This window comes from Varroa destructor, unplaced genomic scaffold (assembly GCF_002443255.2).
Source record: "Varroa destructor unplaced genomic scaffold, Vdes_3.0 BEIS01000006.1, whole genome shotgun sequence".
NCBI lineage: Eukaryota > Metazoa > Arthropoda > Arachnida > Mesostigmata > Varroidae > Varroa > Varroa destructor.
In genome coordinates this window covers 17,473,883-17,492,573 of record NW_019211459.1, presented here as the reverse complement: position 1 = coordinate 17,492,573, position 18,691 = coordinate 17,473,883, and the positions used below count along the sequence as shown (strand labels likewise).

The 18,691-nt window shown below is 39.4% G+C and overlaps 2 protein-coding genes across 8 annotated transcripts; one reads left to right on the top strand and one right to left on the bottom strand.

Moving 5' to 3' along the window:
- Positions 1 to 318: 318 nt before the first annotated feature.
- On the bottom strand, positions 319 to 8,037 carry LOC111252787 (sn-1-specific diacylglycerol lipase ABHD11-like). 5 transcript variants are annotated; one of them, XM_086993424.1, is made up of 8 exons: positions 7,952 to 8,037; positions 3,148 to 3,298; positions 2,701 to 2,813; positions 2,361 to 2,421; positions 2,089 to 2,166; positions 1,724 to 1,828; positions 1,442 to 1,604; positions 319 to 1,258 (listed from the first exon to the last, which is right to left on the bottom strand). In XM_086993424.1, the coding sequence occupies exons 1-8, from the start codon at positions 8,020 to 8,022 to the stop codon at positions 1,101 to 1,103; spliced, it is 900 nt and encodes a 299-aa protein (XP_086849550.1). In that variant the 5' UTR covers positions 8,023 to 8,037; the 3' UTR covers positions 319 to 1,100. The 5 variants fall into 5 exon arrangements, with proteins under 5 accessions (XP_086849550.1, XP_086849549.1, XP_022666956.1 ...); XM_086993423.1 differs by lacking the exon at positions 7,952 to 8,037 and adding an exon at positions 5,185 to 5,666 and having other exon boundaries at positions 3,148 to 3,292; XM_022811221.2 differs by lacking the exon at positions 7,952 to 8,037 and adding an exon at positions 4,840 to 5,178.
- On the top strand, positions 6,133 to 18,032 carry LOC111252785 (transmembrane protein 120A-like). Of its 3 annotated transcripts, XR_002674350.2 has the most exons (10): positions 6,133 to 7,178; positions 9,824 to 10,157; positions 13,059 to 13,177; positions 13,652 to 13,852; positions 14,063 to 14,221; positions 14,515 to 14,701; positions 14,841 to 14,957; positions 15,391 to 15,545; positions 15,757 to 15,992; positions 16,111 to 18,032. XR_002674350.2 is itself a non-coding variant. In XM_022811220.2 (9 exons), the coding sequence occupies exons 2-9, from the start codon at positions 9,996 to 9,998 to the stop codon at positions 15,800 to 15,802; spliced, it is 1,146 nt and encodes a 381-aa protein (XP_022666955.1). In that variant the 5' UTR covers positions 6,133 to 7,178; positions 9,824 to 9,995; the 3' UTR covers positions 15,803 to 18,032. The 3 variants fall into 3 exon arrangements, 2 of the variants coding, with proteins under 2 accessions (XP_022666955.1, XP_086849546.1); XM_022811220.2 differs by having other exon boundaries at positions 15,757 to 18,032; XM_086993420.1 differs by lacking the exons at positions 6,133 to 7,178; positions 9,824 to 10,157 and adding an exon at positions 11,829 to 11,955 and having other exon boundaries at positions 15,757 to 18,032.
- Positions 18,033 to 18,691: the final 659 nt, after the last annotated feature.

Here is an 18,691-nt window from a genome sequence, read left to right as displayed (position 1 = left end):
TGCAGACTAATGTACATAAGGTAAGAGATTAGATAGTTCAATAGCTAGACAGTGTATTAGCGATTGGAAAAAGTAAACAAAAGAAAAATACCGCGAAGAAGTAAAATTATGGTAATGTATCAACCGGTACATCGCTACATAGTTTGTACGAGAATGTCTCTATTATCTGGAGAGTGCATATTTTTGAAATTAACACCAAAAATTTTTGTCTAATTTTAACTTTATGCGTTATTTGCGATGACAGAAGGCGCATTTGAATAACCACATCAATTTCAGTAGAAGATAAATTAGACGTGAAACTATTACGAATGACTACCGTTGTCAGTTACTAAATATAACTTATTTATTATACTTTATTACAATAATAACAATATTACTATTAATCTTCCATTAATCAAATTCAGCCCGTCGTCCACTCAAAATATGTGTGGCTTCTTAAATCAGACAGCTTAGATGGCAGCACTCGATAAATCCTACGCGAGCTATATTGCCTAGGTTCCCGTTTGGAACTCAAAGTACGGGGGCTTTATTAGGCTATCTGTGGTGCGCTTTAATCTTTACAGCTGTCCCATATCTAGCACCACTATGAAATCAACAACAACAAACAGTCCATTAACAATTAACTTATTTCTTGTAAAACCCATTTGCCTATTTATCTATACCGTTTGTGGTGTGCAACAGAAGAGAAGGATGGTTAACAATATGCCCAACGCTATTTATTTCCGGTGGTGCTATGGCTGTCGTCCGTCTCTACGACCTGTACCTTTTCACTTGCGATGACAATGGCACCCCCCCGTGAGCTTATAGGCAATACAACCGTTGTCGTAATGATCTCGGTGAGATCATTAAATAAATTGATTAGTTTTTGCCGTTGCCAGCTGATGTAATCACCTTCATTTAAAGGTTTGTGTGTATATGAAAGTCTTCGTTGCTTTAACAAGTAGGCAACGATCTCTAGCTTATAGTCAACGGATTCCATAGCGCTCAAAAGCTCCGAAGTTCTTCCTGTGTCGTGCGTCTTTGATATTTCAGTCAGTGACTCCACATTCGATCAACTGCAGGCGTTCCACGATCTTCATCAAATATAGCTAATTTGTTTTCTATTTCTTCAAAATAAAATCAGACACGAGATCGAGAAATTCTGTAGGTTTGTCTGCGTGCACCCAGTGGGCAGCATTGTCAATTGTTTCGATCTGTGCTTTCGGAAAAATTTGTTTGATCAGCGGAAAGTCGTTCCGCTTGATATAACCCGATTGACCTGTAAGAGGGAGTAATCTATTAAATAATGCACAAATATTCACGCTACTTTTGTTCGTTGTTTTATAGATTTGAGTAAATTATAGATATTAGCAATCGAGGGTAACAGATGAAACTGTGGCCCCCCACGTTTTGCGTGCGAAATCAACAAAATTGCGTGTTACGTGCATGTTTGAGAACGTACCGCCGCGGACAAAAAGTACATCTCCCTCAAAAACACCTTTTAAAGGAGGCATTCGAAGCAGCTTGTCGAGGTTTTCCTGGATTGCCGATATGTTAATCTGGTACTCGAAATGGTCACGACCACGCCGTAAATTTGTGAGCAAGAACTGTCGTAAATTGTAGCCCTATAAGCGAACGTACCAATATAAGTCAATGTATAATTTATCGAAAATCGAAATGTTGTTTTCGTTCTTGATAGATATCGTAGCATAAGAATTAAAAATCGTTGATACGCATAACTGACCTTAATCGTACGCTCCATGAACGCGTCAGCCGCCCTCCGCGCTTGAGCAATGTTCATATCGGGAGTTAAATATGTTAGAGACTCTTGCATCGCTAATAGAGCTATCTGTAAGCATAATTGGAGAGGTAGAGACCATTTAACTTTTCGAGGATCATTTCCTTGCTAAATAAACGTAAGATGTTTCCGTTATGGTATCTTAAATTTAGATACCAATAACCGGCCTATCCATGCGACCAATTTGGCGTGCTAAAATTCGAAACTAATCCGCAATAGGCAACACAATCGTGTGTTATAGACACAATTATAGGAGAATAAAAATCTAAATATATATAAAGAATACGAAGTGTAAACTGCAATTTTTTTACCTTTGCTTCTCCGTTGATAGTGTTGGGAAGAACGTTCGGCGATATATCTACTACGATGAGTTTATCGACGAGTTGTGGCTAGAAAATGAATGAAGAAAATAAACAGTAATAAATATTCCTGCTCTATTTTGTAATCATCTTTTGACAGCTTTAACATAATATCAATGGGTGCACTTAGTCACGTTTGAAATACAATCTATCATCAATTTCATTCAGATAGACCATAGTACAATACAAAAATATAAAAAATTATCACTTATATAGTGCTTTACCTGGGTTAACGCAAGTGTCATTACAGCCCGCCCGCCAAGAGAATGGCCCAGATATATACATCTGAAACCGTTAATGCGGAACAAATTCAACACTCGAATAAACGACCAGTTGCACAGCTGCTACGGTTTCGTATGCTTGCCGGATTTAATTTTATTTAATTTATTATTAATTTGAAATTAATTTCGACGACTAGGGGACGCGGATTGAAAAAAAGTACGATCTACCCACCGGTTCTATCGGTACGATCTACCGGCTATATCGTATCTAGTATATCTGTCATGAATAAGGCTATTTTTGCAATGGGTAGAATCAATAAAAATAGGAAGGAAAGGTACTAGCCTTGGCAGCGAATTGTCTTTTGTAAAGCGGACGAGGTCAGCTGCCATATCGCGTACGGACATTTCTTGACTGTGGGGGGAATCACCGTGGTTGCGTGCATCAACACAAAACACCTAATCCAAATGGAAAATGAGACATTCACACGTTAGATAGTCTTAGTTTATGATAGGGCAATATGTAACGTGTTTTCCAGCTGAACATAGGAACATATGGCGGTCTTAACTCGAATCCCGGTGTAGACACAATTTGTTCAACGATAGGGCACTATCACTACTGCGCGATTTGTCCAAATTGATTGTGTCCATTTCCTGATTGTAAAAAAACAGGCCCTGTTCTTGCTCCATTGAGGTTGTCCGTACAAACACAAAATCACTGCATTTTCTTTACAAAAAGAAAGCTCATAAATTATCGCACCGTATGCGATTTTTGCTTTTTTCTAAAACACACCTTCGTCCCGGTTTTCTGAGTGAAACACTTGCTAAGCGACTTCCAATTTCCTTTTGATCCGAAAAGTCCATGATTGATGACTAGAGGCGGAAGTCTACACTCAACTTTTGTATCCTCAAATGATGAGTAGGCCAATGCAACGGGCCTGCAGCTACCACAAGCAAAGCAAACATCTAAATTAGAAAAAAAGGTTTACGGCCTACAGCACCAATGATTAATGATATATCGCCAAACGATTCTTTATTTTTTAATATGTAATCAATTCCATGCAGAACGGTATCTATAATTAGCGTTCTAAATTTGTGTATGATCTGACTGACGTCTGTATTATATCTATCCTGTTTTCCATACACGAGGGCTCTCCTTAATGCAAGGCACGAAACACAGAGACCTTCGTGCGCTGCTCATTTTATGACCCCTGTTTATAATGTTATCGGAAATGTAATGAGTTATTTGGTAGTCTTGAGCTACAATTGAGAAGCTTTACGAAACTTCAGTAGTTCTAGAACACTCGGCGTTATTTACATTTTCCATGGACTAGCCACAACCCCCTAGTACGTGCATTCTCTAAAGAAGAATAGCGGCAATGGCCTTTTGTAGTCTAATTCTATATTCTTCATCTCTCGCGGAGTAATAGAGGTAACAATTACATCGGTAAGTAGTGTTTTCTTCATTCCTTAAAAAAACTGCAGATCAATCTATGCCATATAAACATTTTATTTGCCTGCGAAAATGTTATCACAGTGGAGCATAGATCGTGTTATTTATTATGATTAGCATCGTTGAAGAACAGATGGGAGACGTTCTTTTTTGGAAAGAACGAATTTTCTTCGATTAGAGAGAAGCGACTTACTCCCGACCGCCCAGAGACGCTCTCGACAGGCGCGTACGGTTTGTTACCAGTGGCACAAAGAAGTAGTGATTTTTTTTAGCTCAACTTAAACTACACTTTACAGTTTACACAGGTTCATATAGATGACCTTATAAAGAAACTTATTTTAAAACATATTTCAATAAAATTAGCTAAATAGATAGGTCTAAATAGAAAGGTTTTGCTAAAATAAGTATTTTTCAGATACGTGCAGTACTGTTGTCGTCCTTGGAAGACGTGGACCTTATTAGACAAACCATTCGGGTTTGAAGTGCTTGGCATTATCATGACCGTCATGAAGGATATATTATATAAGATAATTAAACTTAGAAATCTGCAGAGGCTGTCGGTCAAAAGGCCAAGAAAAGGGGAATCGGTCTTTCGACAAAATGTCTAGTATATACAGAATGAGCTAATATCATATTGAGTAGCTAGTGAGGCAACAGAGTTTTTCAAAGCCTGACGCCGTATTTTTCTCACCCGTAAGAATAGTCCCTAGATATTCAGGACGAAGCCTTGCTTCCAGGTACAAAATGTATATAGCTGCTATTCAACGCGTTTGTACTTGTATTGCATCACGATGACTGAAGATCTTACCAGCACAATATATAGAATATCTCATATGGTTTTGTCAATGTGTAACTTTCTATAACAAGTCAACAGCAATGGAAATGCTAAGCAAAAGAATAGATTGTTAACAGAGTATATGCAGTGTACAGAGTTTTGCTTTTGTTAGTAAGCAACCTGTGTATAATTTTTCTATCAGATTCTGTAAAATGCCAATATTACGATTTATGTATTTTTTTTTATTAAATACTTGCCCAGATAGCGAATTATTGAGTACTTCAGTACACCGATTTCGACAGTTTAATATGAGCGGTTCGTGAGCTCTAAGTTTTGTAAGCCTGGAACCACTAACGGACGCGAGTCGTACTTTCTGAAGGATCTGAACCATTGTCAACAAATGAGTCTGTCCTCGAAGTATTCTTTAATTTCTCAATTAGCAATTGTTAATGAACACATACACAATTTGGTTAAGAAATTTTCAGGAAGCTCGAATATAAAAAATTCACACCGGAAAAGTATACAGACAGGGTATCCCCTGATAGGCAACTACTGATTAAACCGGATTTGATTCTTGAGATTACCACCACTGTTCACCTTACCCGATCAGCTGGCCAAAAACACAAATAGGGAAAGGGTAAGCTGGCGGGAAAAAAGGCGCTTGATTCAAAGGCCTTACAATAAACAGGCCGTGCATTGTCTGTCAGACACGAACCACGACTGGCACAGGGGGTAGTCCGGACCTGAAAGCGGACGTTACGCGAATTGTGGCTCTGTGGATAAGGAAGCAGGATAAAACTTCATTCAAATCATATAATCCTCTCCCAATAATAGCGAAATTGGGCCATATACGAGTGTGATGACAGATATACGTATTTCTGAGATGAAACGACTGAGAGGCTCACATCGGTTCCGCCCCACATTTGAAACATAAATATGGCACTATATCAGTAGCTATCTTGTGGGCGTTTCTGGTGAGAGTCTCTGGTTATTGCAACATGTCTGGTTTCGCGTTGATCCAAGGCGCTTAATTGCTTCTTAGTGAGAACAAACATTGCTTTTCTACAATTTTTCTACCCCACCATCAGCACGCGTATCGTTTTATCATTTACTCGTCCAGTCCCCGCCGTTTGCCATTTGTGTTGTCATTCGGCCTACCTATGCGTTGCTGTACGTCAACTATAGCTAGGTAGGTGGCGCTGCAGTCGACTTAAATAATGAGATCGCTCCGCTCCGTTAGCGGAACCAACTATTTGCCCGGCTATCGGTTGGCGACAACCAGGCAGCCAGTCAGCGACCGCCACTTACCCAGTTTTCCAACAACCTCCCACAGCGTTAACCGTCCAGCAGCGACAATGGCAGCGGCGACAACAACTAACCCAACATCATAATCACTAGCATCACCATCCTCATCATCAGCATCGTCATCATCATTGAACCCATCGTCGTCTGGTAGCCGGAGAGGAGAGGGGAAGACTAGTGAGTGCGTAGGGGGGGGAGGTGGAGGAGGGGCTTCTGTTGTCTGTACGTGTTGCCCGTTGTTATTAACTAGACGACGATGCGAGCTAGACTGAGCAGCAGCTAGCGACAGTGTGAATCGCAGCGAGCGGCTTCGACGCCGAGAACGGGCTAGTGGATCTGGTAGGCCCGAATGAGCTCAGCTGTCGAGCAGAATATTGCCACAGTAAAACAGCAGCAACAACAATAACATTAGTCTGATCAAATCTCAGCAGGCCAAGCCGGAAAAGGCACACTGATAAAAAACGGACGGTTGCACCATGCAAAGTAGAAAATCGTCAGCAATCAGCTTAAGGTCAGCCAGCCAATAAATTTAATACTACTCCAAATCCCAATAATAATTTCCTGCTGTTGCTGCCGCCGCCGCTGCCGCCGTCGCCGTCGCCGCCGCCACCGCCACCACCACCGCCACCGCCGCCGCCGCCACCTTCAATTCCGTAGCAGGCGGCCTGCGGCGGGACCTGTAGATTTTGTCCCGTCGTCCATTGCGACCGACCTACCGAACGGTGCTGGCTGGTTAATGAATTGCGGCGTGGCATACACTGTGGCCACTGTTTGTTGCGAGCGTAATTACTTCTACTATATTTGCTTGTATTGGAGTGTTACGAGTGAAGATAGTTAATCGCTCGGGGATCTACGAATATGATTGTTATTGGTATCTGTTCGGTATTTTGGTCGCACGCCTACAAGCCGCGAGCTTGTGTTACGAACAACAGCTTGGACGAACTGAGAAAAACGATATAGTAACGAAATGTTGTTGTGAAGCGGTTTTCGCTACAAATAAGAATAGCACGAAGGAGTCGTAAAGCCAGCGTAATGGTGCTTACCCTGAGGCTGTGTTGGTTTAATTACAAGATTTCCTGAGTAGGCAGCAGTGTCAGATGTGCCGAGAAAGACTTGTTCGGCAAACAACTACCACCGTTTGCAATTCATCATCGCCACCTATAATCGTAGTCGATAATCTTTATTCTGTTTCAACCTTTGGTTCTTTGCCTAACACAAACACAACAGTCATCACTCATAAAAAGTTAGGCGACCACAAACAAAGCGTAAGGCGTTCGTCATTCTTCGTGAGAAGGTGTGTTTATATACATATCTATATATATATATATATATATATATATATATATATATATATATATATATATCTCTATATATAAATAGAAGAATACCTATCAATAGAAAGAGTAATCAGATGTAGCGACAATTCGAATCACCAAGCGCAGTGGCGTTTTTTCGCTTATTTGAATAATGTTATTTATTCTTGGCATGCCGTTGAACCTTTAGTTCGTTCCCGTCGTATGTTTCGAAGACGCATTCGATATAATGAGTAGAAAAGCTTGCAGTGGGATATAAAGTTACGATGTTGTGGGGCCCATAATAATTCGAATCTTAAATGTGAGAGACTAATGCGTGATAATCTTCTTCCGACGTTCAAACGGCAGCTGCATGACAGGCCCAGAGCATAAAATGGGAATTTTGTCATTAACATACCGTTGCCGACAAACAGCCAAAGACTTTTGTCATTTTATTACCTTAGCTATATAATAGAAGTCCTTTACGGACTCATATAGATGCCGTCACCGAATATGAAAGCTATTTCTTCCAACACATCGCAGCGGGGTGAACCTCTGGAAGGTGGGTTTACCCCCCCCCCCCCCTCTCATTAAAAGCTACCTTCGCACCCCGGTTGATTGCGTGGCTTTCTACAGGACTTCGCGAGCATTTACGGGTAAGGGGAATAGAGAACGGCTTACAGCGAGGACGTTCCGGGGATAATCAACGTCATCAGAAGGTGTTTGCTTTCAGATGACTTGAGCTACGTGTTCCCGGTCAACTTTAAAAAAATACCTGGTAGGAAGTGTGATTACACAGCGGTTACGGCGTCTGTCAAACTGGAACTGGAAAGGCGCACTTGACATTACCGATCTACAGGATACTCATCTGTTGTTACTCGATCAGATCTCGCCGAATAGAAAAGGCCTGAGCGTTATTTCACAGGATTTGTGGTTGTCTGTCTGCTGTAGCGGTCGATGTTCTTCTTAGCCATAGGGCGATCAGCAACCAATAGATTGCCGACAAAGAATTTTGTAATCTGTTTTATTACGTATTAATTTTTATGGGGACATTTGTTTTATCCGGGGGAGTTATCATTTTACAACTAATTATCTTTCATTGTTATCAGAAGCTCTAATGTTTCTAGTACTAGTAGCACAATTTTTCCAGAAAGCACTCCGCGACTGCTGTCCAACATTAATTCAAAAAGACCGCTCTAAAAACACATATATTCAGCTTGGTCGAAATATATCGAATATATTATCGGTTTCGCACTAGGTAGCATTGGAAAAGGCATCAGGTGCAGAACAGGATACGGAAATCAGATCTGGTTGTCATTCGCTTGACCACGATACGCGTCATTGTTGTATTCGCATGTAAACGAGATCGATCAATTAATGGTAGCTTTTTAATAGCTAGAAATTTTATAGCGTAATTTCTGCCATTGTGATACTTCGCCTTGAATAATTAGGATATTTTGCATTCGTTATTGTTCTCCAGGCTTTATCGCATCGCAGCTGTGTGCTGAAGGAGATGGTCAACATGTTAGATACGGACAGAAAAGCCTACGCCAAATAATAATATATGGGCTACATAATAGGTTCAGGATAAAGCCGAAGGCTTGTCACGCGTGGATATTCTAATAAGCACCTATACCTATTTTCGATGTATAATTTATGTGCGCTACAGACGAATCACTATCGGATTATCCGCGTAACTTCGCGAGTACCTCACTTATATGGAGAATATTGATGGAAGACATGCCTGTGGTCATTGAAAGATGCGCCTCATGAAAAAATATTAGTCTTCACGGTGCTATTAAACTATATATAAAGTGAAATTGTTGGACGGAGGATACATGTATTACGGAACAGGAGGCTCTTAGATAATAGTGCGATTATACCAAAAGCTGAAAATGGGTAAAAGTAGACAAGGAAGAAAAGGGGGAAAAGCAGACAAGAAAAATAGGATGGTCGGCCAATTAAAAACATGCAGTTTAAAGTCAATAGAAATTATGAGTGTATTGCAAATAAAAAATCGAGCGCTCTGCGAAATCTTTGGATAAAGATTTCGCAGAGCGCTCGAAAGGTTTGCTTTTGCCTATTGGGATCATGGTAGCTGCTGCTATTAGATAAATATGAACATATCGAAAAACTGTTCCTGTATAATAGAGATCACTTCTACCTGATACGATTTGAAGTACTTTGAGCGATTGATCTACGCGCTGATAGCACCTTCTTGGTCTGCCCAGGACCTTTCTAGATCGTTTAAATTTCAAAGTCAAAATCGAACGGTCTGAGCCAACTATCGATACATAATGTTTTTGCGCATGGGTTACTACTTAAACTAGCAATGAAAATAATTAGTGAATAACTAACTCAAGCTCTATAACAGTACAACAACCGTCTTCGGATTCGGCATATCACTATCACGGAGACTAACTACAACAAGTGTAGGCGATAACAAGTGTTAATGTAACATACATTCGAGGTATTGAGATATACGATAAGTAGCTTTGCGGTAAATTACGTGTGGCCAATTTCAATTGACAGGATATTGTTGTATTTATATTTAAAAAATCAGTTTACGTCGCTTAGGTAGGTTCTTGCTTTCGGTAACTGTGTAACACTTTTTATCGTTTCCTTTTCATGCCTATTTGGTCGCAAGTCTGGAAATTCCAAGGGCGCCTGTTTCTGCTGTCGACGGCAAAAAATTTTAACAACCCTTATAATTTTACCTGCCGAAACGACGACCCTTTTGTGAGATTTGTCCGGTACGTAAAGAAAGTCGAGGCTAGCTGCATTGGTTGCATGCTGTTGACCGCTACACAGAAGTGAATATGGCCGAACCATCGCAGAAAGAAGCTCATGAAAACAACACTGTTGAAAAAAAATCTGAGAAAGGATCAGAGAGTGAATCTGCCACATCATCTGAAGCTCGCCTAGCGGAAATAGTCGCTGAACTAGCTAAAACTCACGCCGAGTATGAGGACAAGTTGCAGGTATGGGAGCTTCGCACTGCGCTCTGTTCAGCAGACCACAGTTAATTAACCAACTTCGAGTTTGTTGTTTCTTGTAAGCACTATGAATATAAGTTATCGCTATGATTCATAGACAAGTGCGTTTTAATAGTGTTCATTAAATCATATATGTTTACAGTGACTGCGTCGTCGAACATCGGTAGTTACTCTGAGTACAGTATGTTAGAACATACTGTGTTTTGCTACGGACCAAATAGTAGTTAAGATTATTATAAAGGTGGTGCGGTCTCTACTCATTTAGTGAAGTCCTACTGTGAGATTTAGGTCTTCAGTAAAAAATGGCATGAGTTCTGTATCCATTTCAATAGTCACTTAAACATATATATAGTTTGTTTGTTTCGAAGCTTGAAAATGAGATTTTCTAAATATAAGGTGGCTAATTCAAGGTGGGCCAAAGCTATCTTCCCGTTTTGATTTATCCATGAAACACATCACTACTACTTAGGTTGATTTTTTTTTCTGTAGGTACCACGTTTCAAGGAATTTTAAGATTTTTTATTTTGAAAGTTCTTCTGTGACTGACTGAAGGCAGTCTTTTCTTGTTCTTGATTTGTACAAAAGGCATCGTGTTATGCCCAATTTGACTTATACAGTTTGCTTAAATTCTGTTCTGGCACATATTGGCCCGTATACGTTTTGCGTACGTCCTAAGCAGGACACGTACCGCGGTGCGGCAATGATCCGTTGCGTAAAGGTTAATGGTCTGCGTTCCGTCTACTTTCTCCTGGTAGTATTTTGAACTTCTGCTGCTCTAAATTCGTGTTTATCCATGGTGTCATTCTCATTATTACGATTTGTCAACAGGGAAAATTATCGTACAACCGAATTGCGGCTTTTTTTGTTTTAATAACTACGCGAGCAACCTGTTTCGAATAAGATAAAAAGATTACTGGCGGCTGGCAATCCCAAGTTTTCCCATCGTCTTCAATGCGAGCATTGAAGTCACAATGCCAGCCTTAAAGAGTTGAGCCAGTTGGACCAAGTGTTATTGATCGTAATTTATCGATATGTTTATTGTAACTACAACGTATGGCCGATCCAGTGATTTGACACACTTCACGATATAAGAGAAACTTCAAATGATCTCATAATATTAAACTTAATATCGCACTGAACTGAAAAATAACTTATCGAAAACGAGACATACATATTGGCACGTCTTCTTTGTAATAACTGTCGGTGCGGTCTTTAAGCCTAGAAGCAGCCGTATCACGACTGCTCTTTTTTTAGTGATTCTCATTTAGTGATTCAGCGCTTGTACATGTGGACAGTACCGTGTTGATCGTGCGAACGTCATTGCTGATGTCAATAGTCTGCACAAAGGAAACAGAACGAAAAGTTCAAACAGTCGAGTCATTTAGTGGAAGGAAAAAATGGTTAAATTAACGTACATTCAAAAGCGATCGACACAAAATTGCTACCTCCATAAAATAACACCCAACGACAATTTTAATTCTCATCAGTAGTCGGAAATTTTCATCAGCCATTAAAAGCCCACTTAATCAACAGGTACAAAACAACCCTTCGAATTGGAATCAGCTGTTTTGTTTCATATGTAATATTCATCCTGGAAAGAGAAATTGTAAATTTCTTTCGTGACAGGCTCGAGTGATGTCTGCTGGGTCTGTTTGCAACATAGTTCCAGTTGAAACGTTTGTGTCCCGGTGATTGTACAGAAGCTTCTAGCGTTATGATATTTCTTTTTAGATTTAAGTAACACTGGCAAACGAAAATCATGCTAGAACATTTCATATATGTTGTACGTAAAAGCAATCTGTTACGTAATGGTTACCTAATCCAAGTTATCCGCATGATACGAAATACCCCATTCAAAATCGTTGTGGAGCAAAGTTTGGCAGTGCTAGTCGATAGTGCGTGTATTTCTAATACTTTAACATTTGCAAAGAAGCGATTTTGAAAAACGAGAAAAAGATACTGATTGCGAAGCAGAGACACAGACCTGCTTTATTAACAGCTGACTTCGTTCTTGTTATGCAATCCTACTTGCTGGAAACCGATCTATTAAGATGCTGACAAGATATTCTTCCGAACGGTTTCCATGGGTCAGATAAAGAGCAGGGTTCTGCCCAGAGCTCATGCTTTCACCTATGAAGTGCCCCCTGGTGGCGAATAAAAGGATGAAATACGCAAAGTATTGAAAAATATTTTTTTATGGTTGATACAGAAATTAGATTACACCATGTTATAGATATAGGATGCATATTATGTGTTAAGTTCGCATATTAGTTGCAGGTTAGATTGTGAAGTAAAGGCTGGGGGTTAACGTATGAGTCACATGGCATTTCTCTTAAGTCCACCAATTTGGTGCAGCATTGAAGAAGGACATACCAATAAGCATCTTAAGGTGAAATGCTCCACAATGCAAAACAGCCCTAATAACGGGGGAACATTGAAAATCAACGTTCTTCTCCTGGGTATTATCGCTTAACGGTGATCTGGTGCTATTAGTAAACGACATTTTTTATCCATCGCTGAATGTGAACATTTGTAAATGATATATTTATCTATATAAAACGAAAGTGATCTTCGTTAAAACCATAGTGAACCTAAGCTAAGTCTATGAAAAATGTCTTAAGGCCTATTTTATTGTCACCTTTTGTCGCTGAGCAATACAAAACTATAATATCTACCTACTGACTGGCTCGTTCAAAATTAAGTAGTGCTTTTTTTCGTTTAGCACTAAAGTTATTCAAGTTAAGCGCGTAAAGCCCAAGGCTCCTGTCTTAAGAAAAAATGTCAGGTTTTTATTTCTGGCCAGTATCGCTGAAACAAACATACATTTGTGAACGATTGCTTCAACTAGCAACAACTATGTGATTCTTTTTTTTTTTGTTCTTCCAGCCGGCTTTCGTGGCGTATTCATCGCACTCTAAGGCGCTACAAATAAGTGAAGAATTCTGTGAGAAGCAGGTTAAGCACCTTCTCCATAATTTGGCACCTTTAAAGAAACAGCTTAAATCGTACGTATCAGAGGGATGTAATTGTCGAAGCATATGACGGAAGGGTCAACATGTGTAAGAATAAGTACAGCCGGTTCAAGGTGTGGAAGTATTCCGGTTTAAAAACTCTAATTCTCTAATCTTGTTGTTTCGTTGATAGGCATTTTCTGTATATATGTACATTGGCTAACTTGAACCGGCGACGCGCCAAACTTTGCATCCAAACATCGACTATTATCGACGGTTAACCCCCTATAATTATCATATCCTAATACAAAGTCCATCTAGATGTTTATTTAATAGTTACGTTACGTGCAGTTAGAGTTATGCCTTTTTTCCGTAGTCGATTTTAAGCAGATGGAATTGTTAAGTTGATTTGCGAAGGTAACACCTTTATAAAGGCTAGCTTTTACGAGTGACTCGTCCAGAACTCTTGACTATGCGCCTCTAACATAGCAGGATTGTGCCTATTCCTTTGTCGTATCATCACTACAGTTTAAAAAATCTGCCAGCATCCGTCATGCACAAGCAGCTAGAAGTAGAGACTTCGATGCGGGAGCTCGAAGTGGCCATTCGCAACGTTCGCCGAAATCTTCCTGCTAGTTGTGGCTTTTACCTCTACCTGGTTCTCGGTAGCATGAACGTCAATATGCAATCGAATAAGTTGAAACTTAATTACAAGATAGAATACGAAACGTAAGTGGGGCACAGCTTTTTTCTAGTACTCTTATAATAATAATAATAATAATAATAATAATAATAATGATTAATCTGTGTGGCCGATTTAAGTGGTGCCATCAACAAACAAAAAACATTTCACTGAAGACCTGTCAGTAACAAACAGCTACGGTATACATAACATATACTTGACACATTTCGTATTCATTTTGCTTGATTCAATTTCAGCTTCAAATTATTTGTAACGTGGGCTTTACTTTTTCTGTCGCTACTGTGTTTGTACATGGGAGGTGGATCAGTGTGGGATTCAGTGCTGTTATTTGCCCTCGTTTGGTTCTACTGCACATTAACGATTCGCGAAAGTATTCTCAAAGTCAACGGAAGCAAGTAAGTATGCAGTACATAATTATTCTTTATCCTTTTTTGCGAAAAGAATGGCTATAGTGTCGCGCTCAATAAGCCAAAAAATTAAAAAAAATTAGTTATTTGACGGCTTACGTGCTGTAACGTCTCAAATTATTATATTATAATACTATACATATATATACACATATCCTGCTATAATATATTACTATAAATTATTATATATTATAAAATAAAAGAATCTCAAATTAGTAAAAGTTATTAAGCAGAAATGTATGGGCTGTGTCGTTTTTCTTTTTCGTTACAATCGACGACAGTATCAACGGCTGGTGGCGCCTATATCACTTCATTGCGACAGGACTTTCGGGAATTATCGTGTTATGGGCGGACAAACGGTCTTTCCAGGAGCATTTTCGATGGTGGTTCCTTGTCTACACGTGTACAATGCTATTAGCACATCAAATGCAGTATCGATACCAGGCTGGCACTCTCTATCGCCTTCAGGTACACAGTGCAAATACAGTGTTGTCTGCTCCACAGGACAAAAACAATATCATAAATAATAGCTAAATCAGCGTGAAGAAAGCTTCTTGAATAGGTTCACTTGTCGATGCTACCAATACGCGTTTGCCTGTGTCCATAGGCGTTAGGGGATCGAGCCAATCCAATGGAAGTATCGGTTGAAGGGATTCGAGCTTCGTTGGCAACTCCGATGCTACGGGACTTTGCTCTACTAATGCCATTCCTCTACGTTGTATACGTGAGTTATAAATACTATCGGCAAGACAGTGCTAGAATAGCAGTACTTTTTCATGGCCGTTAAATCAACAGGTCTAGGAAATATGTCCTATGCGATGGGTTTCAGGTGCTGCTATCGTCTATTCATTCTCATATGATACTAGGCCAAAAAATAATTTTGATGACAGAGAGTTAAACAAAGCCGATTCGGTATTTCCGTGATGAGCATAATTCAGACTCCAATGAAATACTACTGAACTAACAGCAACAGCCAGTAAAAAATATTTATATAGTGTGAGAGAGGTGAAGGATAGACTCGTCAAATACTTAGGTATTTATCGTCATATTGCAAATTGAAGAATATTAGCATTGTTGAAACATTTTTACAACATGTTAAATACATATAATTGTGTTATATATGTTAATATTTATATTCTATGTTACTTCTCATGCAGTTCATGCAGTTCTACATGGTTTACCTGCTGGTAGACCTGATTCATACGCATCCGGATACTTATTCATGGCACGCAGCAGCGACCGCCGCGTTCTTTGGGGTGATGTTCCTCGGTAACATATGTACTACATCATTCGCGATCTATTCGAAATATAGGTATGGTAAAATCACGCATGGACGCGTAAATCTCAAACTATGTCACTTACTCGATAGTGAGAATGTATTACACGTTTATCTGTTATCATTGCAACGCAATATGGATTCTGAACTTTATCTAATTAATAGTACAGCTTTAATTGAAAATTACAGTATTCTTTAAAGCTTTGACGATGCACTAAATAGTTTTTAACAATCGAATGAATTTTAGGTACCACTTTCCAGATCCTCTCGAACTACTGAAGAAGTTTCAGTGACCAATACAACCGATAAAAAGGATGCTTTTATTGGACACCGATACCCATTTTTAATTTGGATCTGCTAACGGTGATTCATCGTGACAAACTTCGACGTTTGGCACGACACTCAGTGACCGTAATTCGCTTTCACTGACCCGAGGGGATCGCATATGCCTCGAGGCAAGCATTTTGACCAACAAAGATGAAGGTAAAAACGACAAAATAAACCAAAAACCTTGACTAAAGAGGAAATAAGGTTACAAACGCCGTGCACTCCGCTGGATTTTCTGCTGCGCAGGCCATGGCTAAACAGATTTGTTTTTCAGGGCGGTACGAAAGGGGTCAGGACAGATGTGGCGGTCATTAAAATATAAAAACGAGGTGTCTATTGGTAGCGGACGACATCGGCCTTCAATAAACGCCATCTTGTGGTACCGATCACAATAGCAATATCGTACAATATGCGGAAAAGGCGCTTCGTTGAGCGGAAAATTATGACAGGGCAAGAAATCCTATTAAATGTTCACTAATAACATCGACGAAAAATCACGAAAAAAAACACAGAAATCGATTTAATAACGTGAAATGAATGACGGCGAAGCTTTTGGTATTTTCGGTTGTCGTGATAGTAATGGTAGAAATTATATTAGATGAACTACTAGTCGAACCGTTTAGACTGGAATAGTGGCGCTGAAAATGGCGACGACAACGACGACTATGACGAAGATGATAATTAGGGTGATGATGATCATCATGAAGGCGAAGACAAAAATTAATCTGAAGATGAATAGCAATAACATTTATTTTTAAAACAACCAGAACGAATTCACTGTCGACGAACGTGAACGAACAAGCCGGTTAATTGGTAAGGTTTCAGTTAGATTGTTATTTGAGTAAATTGATAAGACACAAATCGTACAACGTCATGCTGGGAGCCCAATGGGCAAAATCGAAAGACGGCGTGCATACCTATACTGTTTCTATCATGTTTGATCATCAACGTCGTTGAACTATCCCGCGCGGGGCGGTTGCCGACGGCACAATTAGATGAGAGATTCGTTTTGCATTATTGGCATCCGACGGCGATTATGGATATACACATGCATATATATGTGTACGTCAGCGCGTATGAGAGCGTGTGTGTGTAGATGTATAAAAAGGTGTATGAAAATTTTACAAGAAACAGGTGCATAAGTACTGAGGGAATTCTGACGACCGGGTCAGTCGATAACTTCAGTGAATTTGATTGAACAGGCGTGCGGAAGTGTTAGAGAAATGACGGGGTGGACGAGAGAGAATGGGGATTAGTGTACGAACCGCTGTATCATAATCTGGCAATGAATTCATTTTATCAACCGCAAATAAAATAGTCAATTTCTCTACTGTAATTATTAAACGGTTTATTTTAATAATCACAATGGTACGTAGCGTGTCCGGTAGAAGTCATTATGCAGAAATAGAAGACGTGGAAGCGCGGGAAGGGGAACAATCACTTTCGAACGCTGACGTGTTATTGTTAACAATGGAAAAAGATAGATTTATATATGGCTTTATGTATTATAGAACCATGTTGATCTGTGAGGTTTGTTAGGGTGTCCGTTACTGCGTAGATAACCCTTGATCTACCGTGCATAATATATCGTTGATGCTTGAATATCTACTGTTGGATAGAAGATACACCTGTCTATAATTTGAACGGATGGAACTTTTGGAAGAAATTTGCAGTGTTATTAGTTGATTTGTAGAGTTTTACGGGTCGTTATAGCATCGAATTCAATAAACCTATTTCTTTATGTCCATGAAGATATTTCTAGAGTCTAGATAATTCTTTTATGTGACAAAGAAAATTATACTACTCTGAAATATCAAGTATTCATCGCCTTCCCCTGTAAAATGATCAGCGTCAAAATAGCCGAGAATTTCTATTTATTTAAAGATGTATGAATTTATCGCTCGGTGGATTTTAAATTTTGATTAATCAACGTTTTCTTCGCATTTGTATAGAGACAAACGACAAATTGATAAGAAAATGAAAGCCACAAATAGATATAAACCCACCAGAGGGACTTGTCGAGTCGCAAGTGTAACTCAGAATACTTGAAAATTTGAAGTTAATGGGTGAATGAGTAGAACAACGAGTGCCGCACATATTACCCAGATACCGCTCACATGTGTAATTATTTAATAACAAAAAACAATAACACAAAAAATGATAAGTAAATAAATTTTAACGCTGCTATGCGTATAACTTCGTGTATTTCATAGTGAATGATGAAAAATGATGAACATTAATCTAAAACCAAAAAACAGATGATTTCCTGCCGTTGAGACTATCGTTGACAACTTCGGACCTAAATTTAAGAGATATTTTTACTCCTGCGAAATTACAAAAATAGACAGCAAACGAAACCTGTAACTACAGCAGTAAAAAGTGTAGCGGGCTTCGTTGTTTCTCAAGGCTTGTGTACACGTTGTACGACCAGGTCTTTTCGAACAGCCCGGTGAATGACGAAATTCTACATTGTATATGCGCCGACCAAATCCTGTAATGAATCGCTTACCAGTTGCCCTTTTTAGGGCATAAAACCACTCTTATATCAGGGGGATAAGCGGGTCAAAATCAACGTTGGATATTCTTTTCTTCAATCATTAAAAGGCAGACTACGTGTTTTCGATTGCCGTAACAACATTCCATTGAAGAACTCGAGATAGTTTATATATATACTTAATTTTTGACGAGTTAGTAACAGATGCCACTGATGTCAAGTACTACCATCACCTTACGTCTGAACTTACTCGACACTGCCATTGAACTCGATTTTCCTCCAAGGCGACGCCTATCTAAATTGCGACAAACATTAAACCACATGTCGCCTAAGGCGGTCGTATGCTTCGAACAGGATTATT